This window comes from Oncorhynchus mykiss, chromosome 15 (assembly GCF_057628025.1).
Source record: "Oncorhynchus mykiss isolate SJ-2025 chromosome 15, ASM5762802v1, whole genome shotgun sequence".
NCBI lineage: Eukaryota > Metazoa > Chordata > Actinopteri > Salmoniformes > Salmonidae > Oncorhynchus > Oncorhynchus mykiss.
Genome location: NC_143036.1, coordinates 58,419,460 through 58,435,096, shown reverse-complemented (window position 1 = coordinate 58,435,096; position 15,637 = coordinate 58,419,460). Strand labels below are relative to the sequence as shown.

The 15,637-nt window shown below is 40.8% G+C and overlaps 1 protein-coding gene and 1 long non-coding RNA gene across 6 annotated transcripts; one reads left to right on the top strand and one right to left on the bottom strand.

Annotated features, from left to right (window-relative positions):
- Positions 1–3,389: 3,389 nt before the first annotated feature.
- On the bottom strand, positions 3,390–10,603 carry LOC100272211 (suppressor of cytokine signaling 2). 5 transcript variants are annotated; one of them, XM_021562195.3, is made up of 4 exons: positions 10,339–10,603; positions 9,973–10,019; positions 8,535–8,803; positions 3,390–5,549 (listed from the first exon to the last, which is right to left on the bottom strand). In XM_021562195.3, exons 3-4 carry the CDS (start codon positions 8,659–8,661, stop codon positions 5,071–5,073), a joined length of 606 nt encoding a protein of 201 aa, XP_021417870.1. In that variant the 5' UTR covers positions 8,662–8,803; positions 9,973–10,019; positions 10,339–10,603; the 3' UTR covers positions 3,390–5,070.
- A 2,880-nt stretch (positions 10,604–13,483) lies between these two features.
- Positions 13,484–15,372, top strand: LOC149978118 (uncharacterized). The gene is made up of 4 exons (XR_016486781.1): positions 13,484–13,606; positions 14,042–14,156; positions 14,395–14,496; positions 15,129–15,372. It is a non-coding gene; the product is annotated as an uncharacterized LOC149978118 (long non-coding RNA).
- The last annotated feature ends 265 nt before the right edge of the window (positions 15,373–15,637 follow it).

The window sequence follows — 15,637 nt, the reverse complement described above, 5'->3', positions numbered from 1 at the left end:
CCTCAACCCCGTCCAGCCTCTCTAACCATGCCACATAATCTCTCCCTATCTACTCCACACATCATCCTCTCACCTAAATCCTCTCTCTCCACCTCTTCCTTTACTGACCCATGCACAAGATAAAATTGCCTCCCATTACCCACTAGCATCCCGCTCCATTTGCCAAAAATCAAGCCCTTTTGCCGGGATCAAGGACTTGACTTCCCTGCAGCCCAGCGGGACCTGAATATCTACCCCCGCTCTCCTCAAAGCGCTCTTAGCCACCACATCAGCCTTCTCATTTACCCTCCACACCCACATTGGCGGGAACCCAGTAAAAGCTTACCACCACTCCCATCCTCTGCAATCCCATTAACAGCACCATCATCTCCACAAACAAGTCTCCCCTATCTGACCTGCCCTTCTTCACACCACTCAATACTGCAGCCGAATCAGAGCAGATGACCTCTCTGAGTGGTTTCATCTCCTCCACCCATCTCAAACCTGGAATCATGGCCATCAACTCGGCCGCATAGACTTGTCAGTTAACCGCTTACATACTCTAACATTGAAACCTGGAATATACACCCCAGCCCCCACCCTACCACTGCCTGGATCCTTCGAAGCATCTGTATCTATCCTTAAAAACAAATAATACCGATTATTTACATGTCTCTCCACACACCAAATAACATCCCCACCCCATTCTCTCCTGCCCTCAATCATATCCACATCTAAACTTGGTTTCAGAAAGAGCCACGGAGGAACGTTCTCCAATGCAATTGCCGGCCCGTTTACTTCCTCATCAGGGGCACAGCTATGTAATGTCCGACTAAACATGAGCCAAGCGGTCTTTCCTCTCTGATGGCTCTTCCCAAAAATATTCTGTCTGTGGCATAATTAACATGTCTCATGTTTGTCTTGCAAACAATGCATTTACTAAATGTCAATGTGTTTCTTCTACTTCTGAAAAACAAAATTGCTACTGGATCTATTTGATAGGAAATCAATTCTACTAAAAAACTCTACAATTATTTTTGCTTTTATGGCTGCCTTTAAACAGGCCGCCCAATTCGAGTATTTTGCCCAATTATGAGCAAATGATCAGAACTGGGCTGCTTGCGTAAATAAACAGCTTTAGACTGATTTCTGTGTCAACAATAAAACAAAACAGTTATCATTCTTCTTAAACTAAAAACACTGTAAGTTGTGAGGGAGCCGAAGCCTTGAGTATAAATCCCTGATGGGATCCCATGTGACATCAGTTAATGAGTTAAACCCATGTTGACAGGCAGGCCTCTATGTCATCATTGTCATGTTAATCTGACCTGCCATTTTCAGTTACATCTGAACCTCATGTCCCATCCGTGTGGCAATGTGAAGTGCCAGTGCAAAGCATTTTAACTCTCAGAACAGTGTCCAGTCTAAAACCTATATGGCTGCAGAGTCAAGCCAACATAATTACATGAGAATGCAAACAGAGACGAAGGAACATTTCTGCATCTCTTTAAAGGTGTTTATAATACTACAATAATAGAGCACAATAATAATAATCCTGCACAATTAATGTAAAACTTTCAAATGTGTCTAGCTGCACCCAGTTCTGCATTACTGAACCATGTCCAGATATGATAAGATCAGCTCTGAAACTCATGTCCCAACTGATCTGTTGAGGCTGTTACCAGGCTTCATATTTGCATGGTAGACTTGGATATGAATGACAAGAACAAGGATGCTGTACTTGCCTTTTAAATATCCCAGTAATAATAACGGATACCAGAACAGGTTGGACTGGTGATTGATAACAGAAAGCGACTGACAGGTTTACAGTGAGATAAAAAAAAAGGCCCTAGTGACCCGGTGAGAGCTTTGCAGCCAACGACAGACATCAACTCTAGTAGGTCTACTTACTCTCCATTCGGGGAGTGTCAGATAGCTTCCCTACAGCTGAGCAGGGGAAATCCTGACCCCAATCCATGGTCGATATGACAATTGACAACCTTCTTCCATGTCTTCTTCCTATTCAACCGGTCATCAACGGTCTTACCTTTGAGTCCTGGTTGATACAGTAGCTCTTCTGTTGCAGCCATTACATCAAGACTTTGTTGAAGTCTGCAGCGGTCTCGGATTATGAAGGCAGGAAGCAATGTGGAGTGAAATTGACCATTTCCGTAAAACAAAAATATATAACCTGTTCCTCTGTCATGTAACGAAGCAAGTGTTATGCCTCAGTGATGTATTATAAAAGTAGTTGACAGATGTGCTTGGCAGGTGACTTGAAGTATATAACAAAGAGACAAGGCACACACATTAACAAGATGCAATTTGTTAGCAATCAGTTATGAATGCAACATAGGAACATATTCCAAAGCTGCCTCTCCAATAGCACTTCTTGCCCCTTATCAAGGATTGTTCTCAGACCCAGTAGATTTCTCAGAAAAATGCTTTCTGCTACTGTCTGGACACAAAATCAGTCCATATTGAGTGTTCAGGTAGTGTTACCAAACAGGCAGGTTTCCCAACCTGCTAAATTTAAACCTTTCTCCTCGCTTACTGGGGTTAATGTGGTTTGGGACTGGGGAAGGTGACAACCTGCAGGTACAGCAGCAAACATCACTACACTACCGGCCTTTCCATCATGCGACCACTACAGAACAAAGTCCCTATAGAAAGTGTAAGCATGGGCGCGGGGCTTAAATTCTCATTCTGCTCCACATGCAGAATACGATCTAATACCCAGCCTGATCATCAAACCAGCTCTAGCTAGGACGGCCCAGAGCTAAGCAGGCTGCAGCCGCTGTTCCCCACACACAGTGTGTTCTCTCAGAGGGTAAGCCACTACTGTGAGCAAGGATGGATCCAACATGCACTACATAAAGCTGAACAAAGCTGCAGGTGGAAATTGAACATATAGCCTACTGAAGCATAAATTAAATTGGAAATTGCTTCAATTCAGTCTACTCCAATCGGCACCTTTGAACAGCATTTTGTATCTGCTGCTAAGAAGAATATTATTTCAGGACAACTCAACATTCCAGAACAATAATTTACAGAACTATATTCTGCAGGACAGACATGATTGATGAGTCTCTGTCTTGCATCAAATTCTAGCCGCTCCATTTATCTGCCTCAGCCAAGTCTAAACGGCGCATCCTGCTGTAGAAGCCGCAGGAATGCAACCAACTAACCCACAGAGACCAGCGCTGTGTGTGCCAGCGTTGTTGCGAGCCAAGCCAGGTCTCAGTAGCAGGAATCGATTGTTTTAGTGGCCGATGGGCTGGTTCTATTATGTTTAATTTCAAACAAAAATAGACTGGGGCCCCATCCCAGTGCCCCCTCAACGTCGACCCAACCTCTCGCCCCAGAGCCTACAGCAAAATTTAAACTGAAAAATAAACGTCACACAGAGAGAAGACTCACTAAGTTTTATTTTTCTGGTTTCCTCACAGAGAAAGTAAAACACTTGTATTTAAGCACCATACGAAAACAGTAAATGTCATGATCATGTGTCAAGAGTGATTTCTGGAATATTCTGCGAGAATTGTTCACACTGAACCTTCTGTAAATTGAGAATGACTCAATACACAGGAGCGCCAGGACACCCCTGCATTATTGCTTCCCAAATCACAGAATTGAGGCTGATAAAACATGCTTTATTTGTAACTTTTATAGGAAACACAGTAGAACAATCAATAAATACTTGCAAAATGTTGATTAAAATAAGATTCACGTTAATCCAATGAAAACCCCTGGGCGAACATCCAATATGTGCTTGGAAAGGTAATTCCTTCTTATAACACAGCCATAATAGCTAGACATTAGATACAGCCTGTGTCTAATCAAGGTCTAGTTCTGAGGTGTGAGCATTGACATGCTCAAGGGCATTTCCTATTGAAAGAAAATGCAGTGATTAAGTAGATGTTTCACAGAAGTGATGCGTAGTGGGAGCAACATCCAGGATTGAGAACTTCCTGAAATCAATTATTTTTAACCTCTTAGCAAGAGGAGACAGGGAGACAATGAGAGAGATACAAACAGATTTGAAGCCTGTAAATTGCTTGTGCTTTATCAAAACAAAAATCTGAACTGAGTGAACAAAAAAAAAAAAAAAGTGTTGGGGAAGCTACACTGAAAATAGTTTACCAAGTTACCAATTACTTCGCACTGGAAGAAGCTACATTTATAGCTTACTTAACTAAAGTGATTGTGAAAAATGTGTTCACTACATCCAAACTGCTATGTGAAAAATCAACCTGGACTCAAATATTCAGCCCTATTAAACACCAAAAGGCTTCCAAGTGACAATTAAGTAGGTCTGATGCCAAAAAAAGTAGTTCTGGCCAATTTTACAAAAAAAATAAAAAAAATAATAATTGTGTAGTTCCAGTAGTTTGCTACACGCAAAAAAGTAATACTGAAAATACCACCGAGATTTATTTGAAACTACCTCAAAGCTACTGAAAATGTTAGTTAAATGACTAGTTCCAACATGTAGTTCGACACCCCCGCACCTTCTTATAATTACAGTACAAAAAAATGTAAAAAGAGAATATGAACAAACATAATTCAGAATGAAAGTGGATACCGTGTCAGATGCTCATGTCTCAGACATGAGGCAGATTATGAAAACAAAGCTTTGAAACAAGAAAAAAAAAAAGAAAGTGTGCTAACTGCCACCCCTCCTGGGTCTCGTTCAGAAGGGTCTGAAACCCTGATACCTGAGCTGGTCTGCAGGCAGGGTATACCACCACTTAAACAAAAATTTGCACCAGTTTCAGAGATTATGAACATGACCTGGGTCTGAAATCAACCCTTAGCTCCAACTCCTAAGCCCTTTTGATGAACAACTGTAGCACTAAATGAACTGGAAGGGTGTAGTAATATGGGAGAAATTCCACCTAGCTTCCTGAGGATTAGATGACTGACTTGGCTCTAACCATATTGCTCAACATCAATCCTTCCAGAAGTACAGGGGCCGTCAAGCCATGTCTAGTGGTTGGGGCTAAAGGTAGACTTCAGACTGGGTGATAGCCACTACATGGCAGGTGCAGTGCTCTCTACCCCACACCACATCTGGGATTTGTAGTCCTACTATACATTGTAACTGTAGTCCGTCAGGTAGATTTTTAGCCTGTTGGGTAAAGGCAGCTCCTGCACCTGCCTGGTGGCGTTGTTGATGGCGATACGGGACAGGTGCTGTAGAGAGGGCGTGGCAGTGTACACAGGCTTGGTCAGGAGCAGCTGAACCGTCCCGTTGTGTGGGGCCAGGGACTGCGATGCCCCTGACGACGGCCTTTTACTGGTAGTCCTGGACAGCTGCACGTAGTGTTCCACCAGGTGCACCACACTGTCAAACTGCTTGAGCTTGGGCCTGATCAGCACCACAGAATCCAGTTTAAACTTGCCCTCCTTGTACTCGATGCGCAAGTTGGTGGGGCCGGCAGAGGTCATGGCAGAGATGGTGAACAGGTAGTCCCTCTGGGAGCTATCTCGCAACAGGAAGGTGCCCTCCGATGCATCCTGGAGAATCTCTTTGGCTTCGTTGGCAGTCAGGCTGCCCCAGTACCAGCCTGTTAGGAGAGAAACACATGCATTAGCACAAGAAGACGGGACAAGAAGACGGGACAAAACACTGGGCTACTCAAATCCAAATCAAAAGGTCATACACGAACATGTGCACAGTCAGAAACTATACAACTAAACCTGAATTTAAGCCTTTAACCTAAAAAAAATAAAAAAAAATAAAATAAATCCCTCTATCCTGTCCACAGGAAATTTAAAACAAATTCCACTGGGTTAACATGTTAAATTCTCACAATTTATGTAGTGACTTTTGCAGTAAAATGTATGAGGGGAATCTCTGCAGTTAGTGTACACTGCAGCAGCGTACACTGCAGCAGCAACTGTCTGCCATCTCCAACCCCCCCCTCCACACAAAAACTTAAGTTTGACTGGATTTGTGAAGGTTAGAAATTCTCCAGTACTTGAATGCCGAGCGTCACGTCTGGAGGAAACCTGGCACCATCTTAAGGTGAAGCATGGTGGTGGCAGCATAATGCTGTGGGGATGTTTGAGTGGCAGGGACTGAGAGACTAGTCAGGATCGAGGCAAAGTATAGAGAGATCCTTGATGAAAACCTGTTCCAGAGCACTCAGGATCTCAGACTGGGGCGAAGGGTCATCTTCCAACAGGAGAACAACCCTAAGCACACAGCCAAGACAACACAGGAGTGGCCCAGTTAGAACATCTCTGGAGAGACTTGGAAATAGCTGTGCTGCTCCCCATCCAACCTGACAAGAGCTTGAGAGGATCTGCAGAGAATGGGAGGAACTCACAAATACAGGTGTGCCAAGCTTGTAGCCTCATACCCAAGAAGAATAGAGGCTGTAATCACTGTGCTTTAACAAGGGTCTGAATACTTATCACATTTACATATTTCAATTTATATTAAAAAAAAGAAGTTACTTTGTCATTATGGGGTAGTGTGTGTCGATTGTTATTTTCATAAATTTTAGAATAAGGCTGTAATGTCACATCTTGAAAAAGTCAAAGGGGTCTGAATAGACAGTCAAAAGTTGACACATCTCAGTCAAGGGTCTTTATAGTTTCTATATTGTAGAATAATAGTGAAGACAACACTATGAAATAACACATATGGAATCATGTAGTAACCAAAAAAGTGTTAAATCAAAATATATTTCAGGTTCATGAAAGTAGACACCCTTTGCCATGGGTGGGCCTGGGAGGACATTGGACCACCCACGGCTACACCCCTGTCCAGTCATGTGAAATCCATAGATTAGGGCCTAATGAAATTTCAATTGACTGACTTCCTTAACTCAGTTAAAAATTGTATATACATTTTTGTATAGAATTTATTGGACATAAACTACAGTAAATCAGCACCAAGTGATTTATTCCCATGTATAGAGAAACATGATCGTATACAAATGTTAGCAAAGTTTGAAATTACGTTTTAGTCAAATATCTGTTTGGGCTTCTTGAGGTCAATTTGCAGTTAACTAATATGTAATTATGTTTCTGGCCCCCGACCATCCACTCAAGAAAATGTTTTATAAAATCGGCTCGCAGCTGAATCTAGTTGATGATCGGCACTTTAGTGTATGTACTGTATTTACACTTGAGATCGCTTTTCAACATTAAAAGTTTAACACGCAACTATGTCTTTATTACTGTGAATAAGGCAATAATACAAAGGGGAAGCTGTCATATGTGCTTTGCTCAGAAAAATAAATTATACTTCATATTCATCACCAACATGTGAAAAGTACACTGGTTTTCAGTTAAAAGTGTTTCCAATGACAAACCAATTAGTAAGCAATGTCTACTAATAATTGGGGATGTCATTGAAAACACTTATCTGCCATCTTCACATATGTTGATGTTTCTGGAGATGAATATGAAATTACATTTTTTATTTCCCTTTAATGGTAATACATGCCTCTTAAAATACATTAAAGATATTTTTCTTTGAATAGTCCACATGTCTACCTAATAAATGAACACCTCCATTTTAAGATCACAGCATTGGAACAGCTTTTTGTGCATCTCTTAAAAATAATGATCCGCTCCACAGCATTCCCATAATGGGAATTCTATAAATGCATTAACAGCATTTGAAGTGAAACATACGGTTCATTAGAGGGGCGGCAGGGTAGCCTAGTGGTTAGAGCGTTGAACTAGTAACCGGAAGGTTGTGAGTTCAAACCCCCGAGCTGACAAGGTACAAATCTATCGTTCTGCCCCTGAACAGGCAGTTAACCCACTGTTCCCAGGCCGTCATTGAAAATAAGAATTTGTTCTTAACTGACTTGCCTGGTTAAATAAAGGTAAAATAAAATAAAAAATAAAAAAGAAAGTAAATGAACACAATGCTTGTGACTTAATTAAGAAAAAGGTACATAAACACCGAACATATGAAGGCAAATTGTATTAATTCATAGACATGTTCTGAGAATTCTCATTGGAATGCATCTAACTAAAAAAATTAAGTCGTCAACTCACAATAGCCTATAACAAAACGTAATATACATTCTGCGACTTGAAAACAAAGTCAAGTGTCTTAACAGTACCTCGTGCACGAATTACTACGAATTTCAAGACACTAAACAAGTTACTGTTCAGGATAAATAAGGGTGAAATGCATTCATTGTACGATGAAATACCAAGTGTGCCTTGTTTAGTTATTTTCAACCATGCATAATGAGTACAGACTGAGTACAGCATGACCGCATGCATATCGTGCTAGATATGGGCACGAGCATGTAGATAAGATACTTTCAAACTAGTTTGCTTTACAATCACTCGTTCTCAGGGCCATAGAGATGCAGGACTTGAGTTTAATTACAAAAATATTTTGAAAGTTAGGCTCTCGTTGATTTGTAAGTCATAAATGCTATTGACATCGTCATGCTCGTATGTATGGAACGGTGCTAGTAAAACTGTACTAGAACGCTGAAAATAGGAACATTAGTAATCATGTCGAAATGTGTGTGGATGTAATCTAAAACTATAAAATGAGGACATGCACTCACCTGTATTTTTAAGGTCTTTCATGGTCTGAGCGATGCGAGTCTCGTCGGAATCTACAACCCGTGACACGGTATCCGTTCTTCTCTCGTTTTCGATGGTATCCGTGGATTCGGGTGAGTGGCAGGTCATTGGGGAACCACCCGAAATTGCCCAGCCGTAGGCCAAAAGTCATCCGACAAATGCAAAAATATTCCCCAGAAGACAGGCAGTTGCCCCACAGTCGCAAAACCAGTTTCTTCTGCAAGTTTCTTCTCGAATCTTATGTATCGTCCTGTAAATTAATAAATACAACACACGTAAATTAATTCAGTTTAGTCACGGACATTCGTGCTAAATAACAGCTAACGTTACATTATAACATATCCGTTAGGTGCTTGACTCCAGCCACCCGAGTCATGGACTGTTCGCTCTGCTACCGTACGCAAGCGGTAACAATGCACCATCAGGACCCTGAAGAGCTTCTACCCCGAAGCCAAATTGCTATCTGCATTGACCCACCTTTGCACTAACGCATCACAAACTGCTGCTAATGAGATGTATACATCTCCTGTTGACTACTAATTTTACCCCTACAGTAATCTACACATCTACCTCAATTACCTCGTACAGCCTGCACATCAACTCGGTACTGGTACCCCTGTAACATGGAAATATAGCCGTGTGAGAACCCTAACCCCATAAAAGGCGTGTTGTAATTGAATTTCTTGCTGATATGAAAGATGTTTCCAAATCGTACAGCAAGTGACGCGTTTTAACGTTCAGAACGAGCGTCGGGGTTCTAACACCCCTGCCAGAAGATACTTCAGTAGGCGCTAAAGGTAGTTGATGTATATGAATGGGGTTACGTTTGCAAAAGCTTTTATTTGTATTTTATTTTAAACATGGCAAGTAAGGGAGCACGAAACAAAGTGGACACTGAAAAGCCTAATTCAGTCACTTGATAAATCTTCAATAAAACAATGTGAAATAGGCTCGATGTTTACCGTTCACTTAAATGTTCGATGTATTACAATTGCTGCGTGGAAATTAAAGATTAGGAAACGTTTGTCCGCATTCAAATAAATAACAGATTATGGAACGTTCTGCGAAATCGACTACTTCTCGGAAATTGCAATGGCAGTTAAAACTCACTATATGCAGGGCGGGGGATACTGAAAACAGAAATCCCCATCATCAGCCTTGTTCGGTGTTTGCAGCTTGTCTATTGTAGCAATGTTTATTTGATTATTTTGTGTAGGCTACATTAAAGCTTACATTGTGGTCGTGTAAATGTGCAACGTTTTTAAATAACCACTGTTCTACAGCCAATACAGCACGTGCCATCGACTATTACGTATGTTCACAACACATTTCTAAATTGACAGTTTAGCTATCTAATGCTGACTAGCTAGTTTACAAAGTAAATATACTATGAACAGAGTTACATTAATGAAATCTCACCTATTTGCGAGTGGATCCAGCACCAAACGACTCAAATACACTTCTCCCTAAAGAAAAGGGGGACTAAGATGAATAAACAAAGCACAAAACCGCTCGTTAGCTATACACTTCCATGGAACAGCTAGCTAGTTTAGCCATGTCGATCACACTGACAGATTACATAGCTAGGGATTTCCATGTCGTATTATTTATGTTCTGGCGGGCTAATCAATCAGTTGTCATTTTGGCGATGGCAAACAAACTAGGAATATTTTTTCAACCCGTGGTGCAAAACAGGCAATGACAACGTCTCGCGACCGAGGCAAATCGGCACGACTCGCTCACTGCTGGTAATGTTCAGATTTAAAACACCATACAGAAAGTCACCAAACCACGCGTCTTGTTTTTGGTACAGATCCCAATGACAGTCTTTTCCGCGGCGTTGAATCCCTTTCCTTCGGTATGTTTTTAATAACCAAATCCCCATTAAACCCACAGCTACACACAAAATACCGATTTCCAAGAACTTTCCAGGAATCGCGTCACGTGGTGTAGAGCGCAACCATTTTTAAGGTAGTGCCAACTGCCAAGCCAGCTGCACCTCATGAATACAATTGCGTGTGTGCGTGTGTGTGCGCGCGCGCACGTGTATGAGAGCGAATGGAAGAAAGAGAGCGAGTGGGAGAGCGGGAGAGAGATACAAAATTCCAAGAAAATCCTTTCGAAGAAACCTGCATTTTCATGGAAACCATGAAGTGTCCCGTTCTAAACCCTAACCCGCCTGTTGTTATGGGCTACAATAAACACGCAAATCCCATTTTAAATGGGATTGTGCCCGAATAATTTGTCTAACTAACTTTTTAATTAACCACCTTATTTGTTTGCCTTTGAATATACCGAGTCTTTGTTGGGGACTCACACGTGCTGTTATGCAGGCATAACATTGATTAATGATGGTCATTAAAGATGTAGGGTCCTAGTCAAAATGGGCGCGCTGTCCGCTGGGACTGCCGCCCCAGAGGAGAGATGGATGGGGTGCGGACGCAGCAGGAAAGACGAGCAGGTTCAGGGCCTCAAATCACTTCACACAAGTGCATGCTATTTGATAAATGTATGACCTTACTTAGCAATTAGGCCTGGATCCCTGATAGACTTTGACAAATAGGCCTCCTGCTGGCTTCATCGTCAAACATGCAACAGGCCTAGGGAGAAGAAGCAATGCAATAGGTCTGAAAGGAGAATATCACTCACATAGACTGTTATAAAGGCCCTGAAGGGCATCACTATATGTGTGTCGGAAAAGGTATTATGGTTCTGTGGACAATGCCTGGGCATCATAGGCTAGTCTAGCCTATCACCATCACCTGGGGGTATGCTGCCGGTCCCTATATAATAAGTAGTTGAAAAAGGTTATGGGTGGGATTATCCATTCTCTGTACTTTGTACAAAAGTATGGGTTCAAACACAAATTTCTGCCCGACATAGAATTTAACGCAAGGGTTAACAGTGTTGGGGAGTGGCGATTAGCGAACTACAAGGTAGACTAGTTCAACTAGTAATTTCACTACATTTTGCAGGCGCTTGGTGGTATTGAGCTAATTCAAACCTTAGTATTTTTTCAGTAGTTAATTAGCCCTTTTAGCAAAAATGGTCTTACTACTTTGGCATCAAACCTGACTAATTCTCACATGAAACATGTTTTGCAATAGGCTAAATTACATGTTCTGTGAACAGCTGACTCCCGAGTAATCTGTTTTTAAAATTTGTTGTCCGACATTTCATGTTTAGATATGACAATTTTTCGCGAAGTAGTTTGAATGTAGTGACTTTAGTTGCTTTACTTCTTGCAGTGTGAAGTACGCCTAATTGGTAGCTTGGTAAACTATCTTTTTTAGAATAGTTTCCCCACTACTGGTTAAAAACTGAACCACAATAAATGCTTTTGATGCATGGGTTATATAGAGCACATGCTAGAGGCAAAGTCAAATAACATTGTGAATTAGGCCAATAAAAGTTGAAAATGTATACATCAACTGGAGAAGTTTTGCATAAAACGAAATGTTGCATGTTGCATATTTTTTTTTGCATATTTAAAAAAAGTAATTTAACCTTTATTTAACTAGGCAAGTCAGTTAAGAACAAATTATTATGTACAATGATGGCGTACCAAAAGGAAAAGGGCCTCCTTCAGGGATGGGGGCTGGGATTAAAAATAATACAAAATATATATATAAATATAGGACAAAACACACATCACGACAAGAGAGACAACACATTGGCTGATGTTTTGGTATTTCGATAACAAATCAGAAGTGGTTAATATGACACAGGTGCTCATTGGATTTCAAAACGATACCTAAGGCTGCGTTTCCACAGGCTGCCAAATTCTGATATAAACATGTTCAAATGATTGACAAGATATTTGATCTGATTATGAAAAATATCAGATTTGAGCTATCTGTGTGTGAACGCCGCCTTTACTGGCCACAAGCATCGAACGTCACACTTATTCAAGGATGGTTTGTAAATATAAAATCCAAGTGCTCCATCTTTCGGTGAGAAGGGTCCTTCACTCACGCCGCCAAACATACCCTAGTAAAACTGACTATCCTACCGATCCTCGACTTCGGCGATGTCATTTACAAAATAGCCTCTAACACTCTACTCAGCAAACTGGATGCAGTCTATCACAGTGCCATCCGTTTTGTCACCAAAGCCCCATATACCACCCACCACTGCGACCTGAATGCTCTCGCTACATATTCGTCGCCAGACCCAGGTCATCTATAAATCTTTACTAGGTAAAGCCCCGCCTTATCTCAGCTCACTGGTCACGATAACAATACCCACCCGTAGCACGCACTCCAGCAGGTATATGTCACTGGTCATCCCCAAAACCAACACCCCCTTTGGCCGCCTTTCCTTCCAGTTCTCTGCTACTAATGACTGGAACGAATTGCAAAAATCGCTGAATCGAATTGCAAAAATCGCTGAATCTGGAGACTTATATTTCCCTCACTAACTTTAAACATCAGCTATCCGAGCAGCTAAGCGATCGCTGCAGCTGTACATAGCCCATCTGTAAATAACCCACCCATCCCCATATTGTTTTAATTTACTTTTCTGCTCTTTTGCACACCAGTATTTCTACTTGCACACCATCATCTGCACATCTATCACTCCAGTGTTAATTTGCTAAATTGTAATTACTTGCTACTCTGGCCTATTTATTGTCTTACCTCCTCACGCCATTTGCACACACTGTATATAGACTTGTTTATTCCATGTGTAACTCTGTGTTGTTGTTTGTGTCGCACTGCTTTGCTTTATCTTGGCCAGGTCGCAGTTGTAAATGAGAACTTGTTCTCAACTAGCCTACCTCGCTAAATAAAGGTGAAATTTTAAAAAAGGATACAGGTTGTTTTTTAGTAGTACTTCCGCCAGTAGATGGCAGCAAACCGCAAAAACCCTGGCTCTGTTGACGCCGACGTCAGAGAGGAAACTAAGTCGGCGAATAAGAAAATCTCGCGCTAATATAAAATAAAATGGTGGACGCGCGGATTTTTTGAAAGGGCTCCAAAGTTTATCAACACATATTACATGTTTATAAATTTGGGACACCTTTGTCTTTTGTGAATCAACGCCTACAGTGATTGTGAGTCTAATAGCACTTAATGTATGTTTGTGTTAAAACATTTTGGTAGCTGGCTAACGTTACAGTCAGTAGTAGGTTCTTTTTTGTATTTTACTAGGCAAGTCAGTTAAGAATAAATTATTATTTTCAATGACGGCCTAGGAACTGCCTGTTCAGGGGTAGAACAACAGATTTTTACGTTGTCTGCTCGTGGATTCGATCTTGCAACCTTTCGGTTACAAGTCTAACGCTCTAACCACTTGGCTACCTGCAGCCCCGGTTAGTTCGTTAGCAACTATATAAACCGAATTAGAATTTTCTGTGAATTTAAACGTTCTCTAGCTAGATAACTAAATGTCAACCCATCTATTTTGTAGATAGCTACTGAATAAAGTGTTAGCTTTTCTAAAAATCACACCGATTCAAATCTGACATGATTTGATCTCTCATTTTAAGGGGAGCCATGGACACAGTGGAGACTCGATTCACCCATTTGTTGCAGCCTATCCGGGAGCTCACGAAAAACTGGGACATTGATGTGGCCTCGGAGTTGGCAGATTATCTAGAGGAGGTAGGAATGAGCCCGTGGCATGCACTATGGGGCAAATCATGTAAATAAAATAGACTTAAAGTACTGTATTAACAACAATGTTGTGTGTCAACACACAAACACAGCCTTGAATTGAGTCGCTAACTGGGTTGAAAATCACACAGACCAAGGCTGGAGTAGACTGTTAAGAAAGCTTGTCCTCTCACACATTGATATACACTGCACTTACCACTGTCATATTGTCTCTCTGGTCTGGCAGTTGGATGAGATGTGAATCTCGTTCGACGGGGGCAAAACCACTCTTAACTTTGCAGAGGCAGCGCTGCTCATACAAGGCTCAGCATGCATTTACAGCAAGAAGGTGAGAAGTTGTTTGGTAGAAAAGAAGAACATCATAGGCTGGTTTCATATAATATTCCTGACTTGTTGTCCAAAAGTAACTATGTGATCCAGAGAATTTTACCGTTTTAAAACTCGTTTCCTGCAATTCTACACATCTTGTCAAGGGGCTGACAGGCTGAGAGAGAGAGAACATTCAGTTTTTAAGCTAATTTCCTTCAATTCTTCTACACATTTTGCCATGGGGCTGAGATAAATTGCAGTTTTAATGTTAATTTTCTGCAATTCTACACTTTTTGCCATGGCTTATGCAATCTATCTGAGTGACTCAAACATTATAACAAAATCAACTGTCTAGTCAACTGCATGACTGTCTAGTTTTTATTTTAGTGATTGTTAGTTCTCAAAGATGATATTATTATTTTTTAAACGTATAGGTCCATTATCTTTTCTACACAGTTTATATCTGGCTTAAGTGGTTTCAGTTTACACAAAGTTTTCCATTCCTCAAATTATTTTCAAAACAAAATCATATAATTATTTTATCACATTTTTTTGGGGGGAGGCAACAATTTAGCAGGCTGCTGCAGCTAAATGAATATAGGGGAAACACTTTATTAAAATGCATTATTTTGTTATTATTGCTTGATTCAGGTGGAGCATTTGTACAACCTGGTGTACCAAACTCTGGACTACATCAATGACAGAAACAAGAAGTAAGTACAGTGCCTTCAGAAAGTATTCACACCCCTTGACTTTTTCCACATTTTGTTGTTACAGACGGAATTTAAAATGGATTCAATTGAGATTTTGTCACTGGCCTGCACACAATACCCCATAATGTCAAAGTGGAATTATGTTTTTAGACATTTTTACAAATAAATAAGAAATGAAAAGCTGAAATGTCTTGAGTCAATAACTATTCAACCCATTTATGGCCAGCATAAATAAGTTCAGGAGTAAATATGTGCTTATCGTGATTTTTGAATGACTACCTCATCTCTGTACCACACACATAAAAGGATCTGTATGGTTCCAAAGTCGAGCAGTGAATTTCAAACACAGAAAGGCAGTTAAAAGAAGGAAGCCTGTCCAAAATATAAATATTCCAAAACATGCATCCTGTTTGCAATAAGGCACTAAAGTAAAACTGCAAACAAATA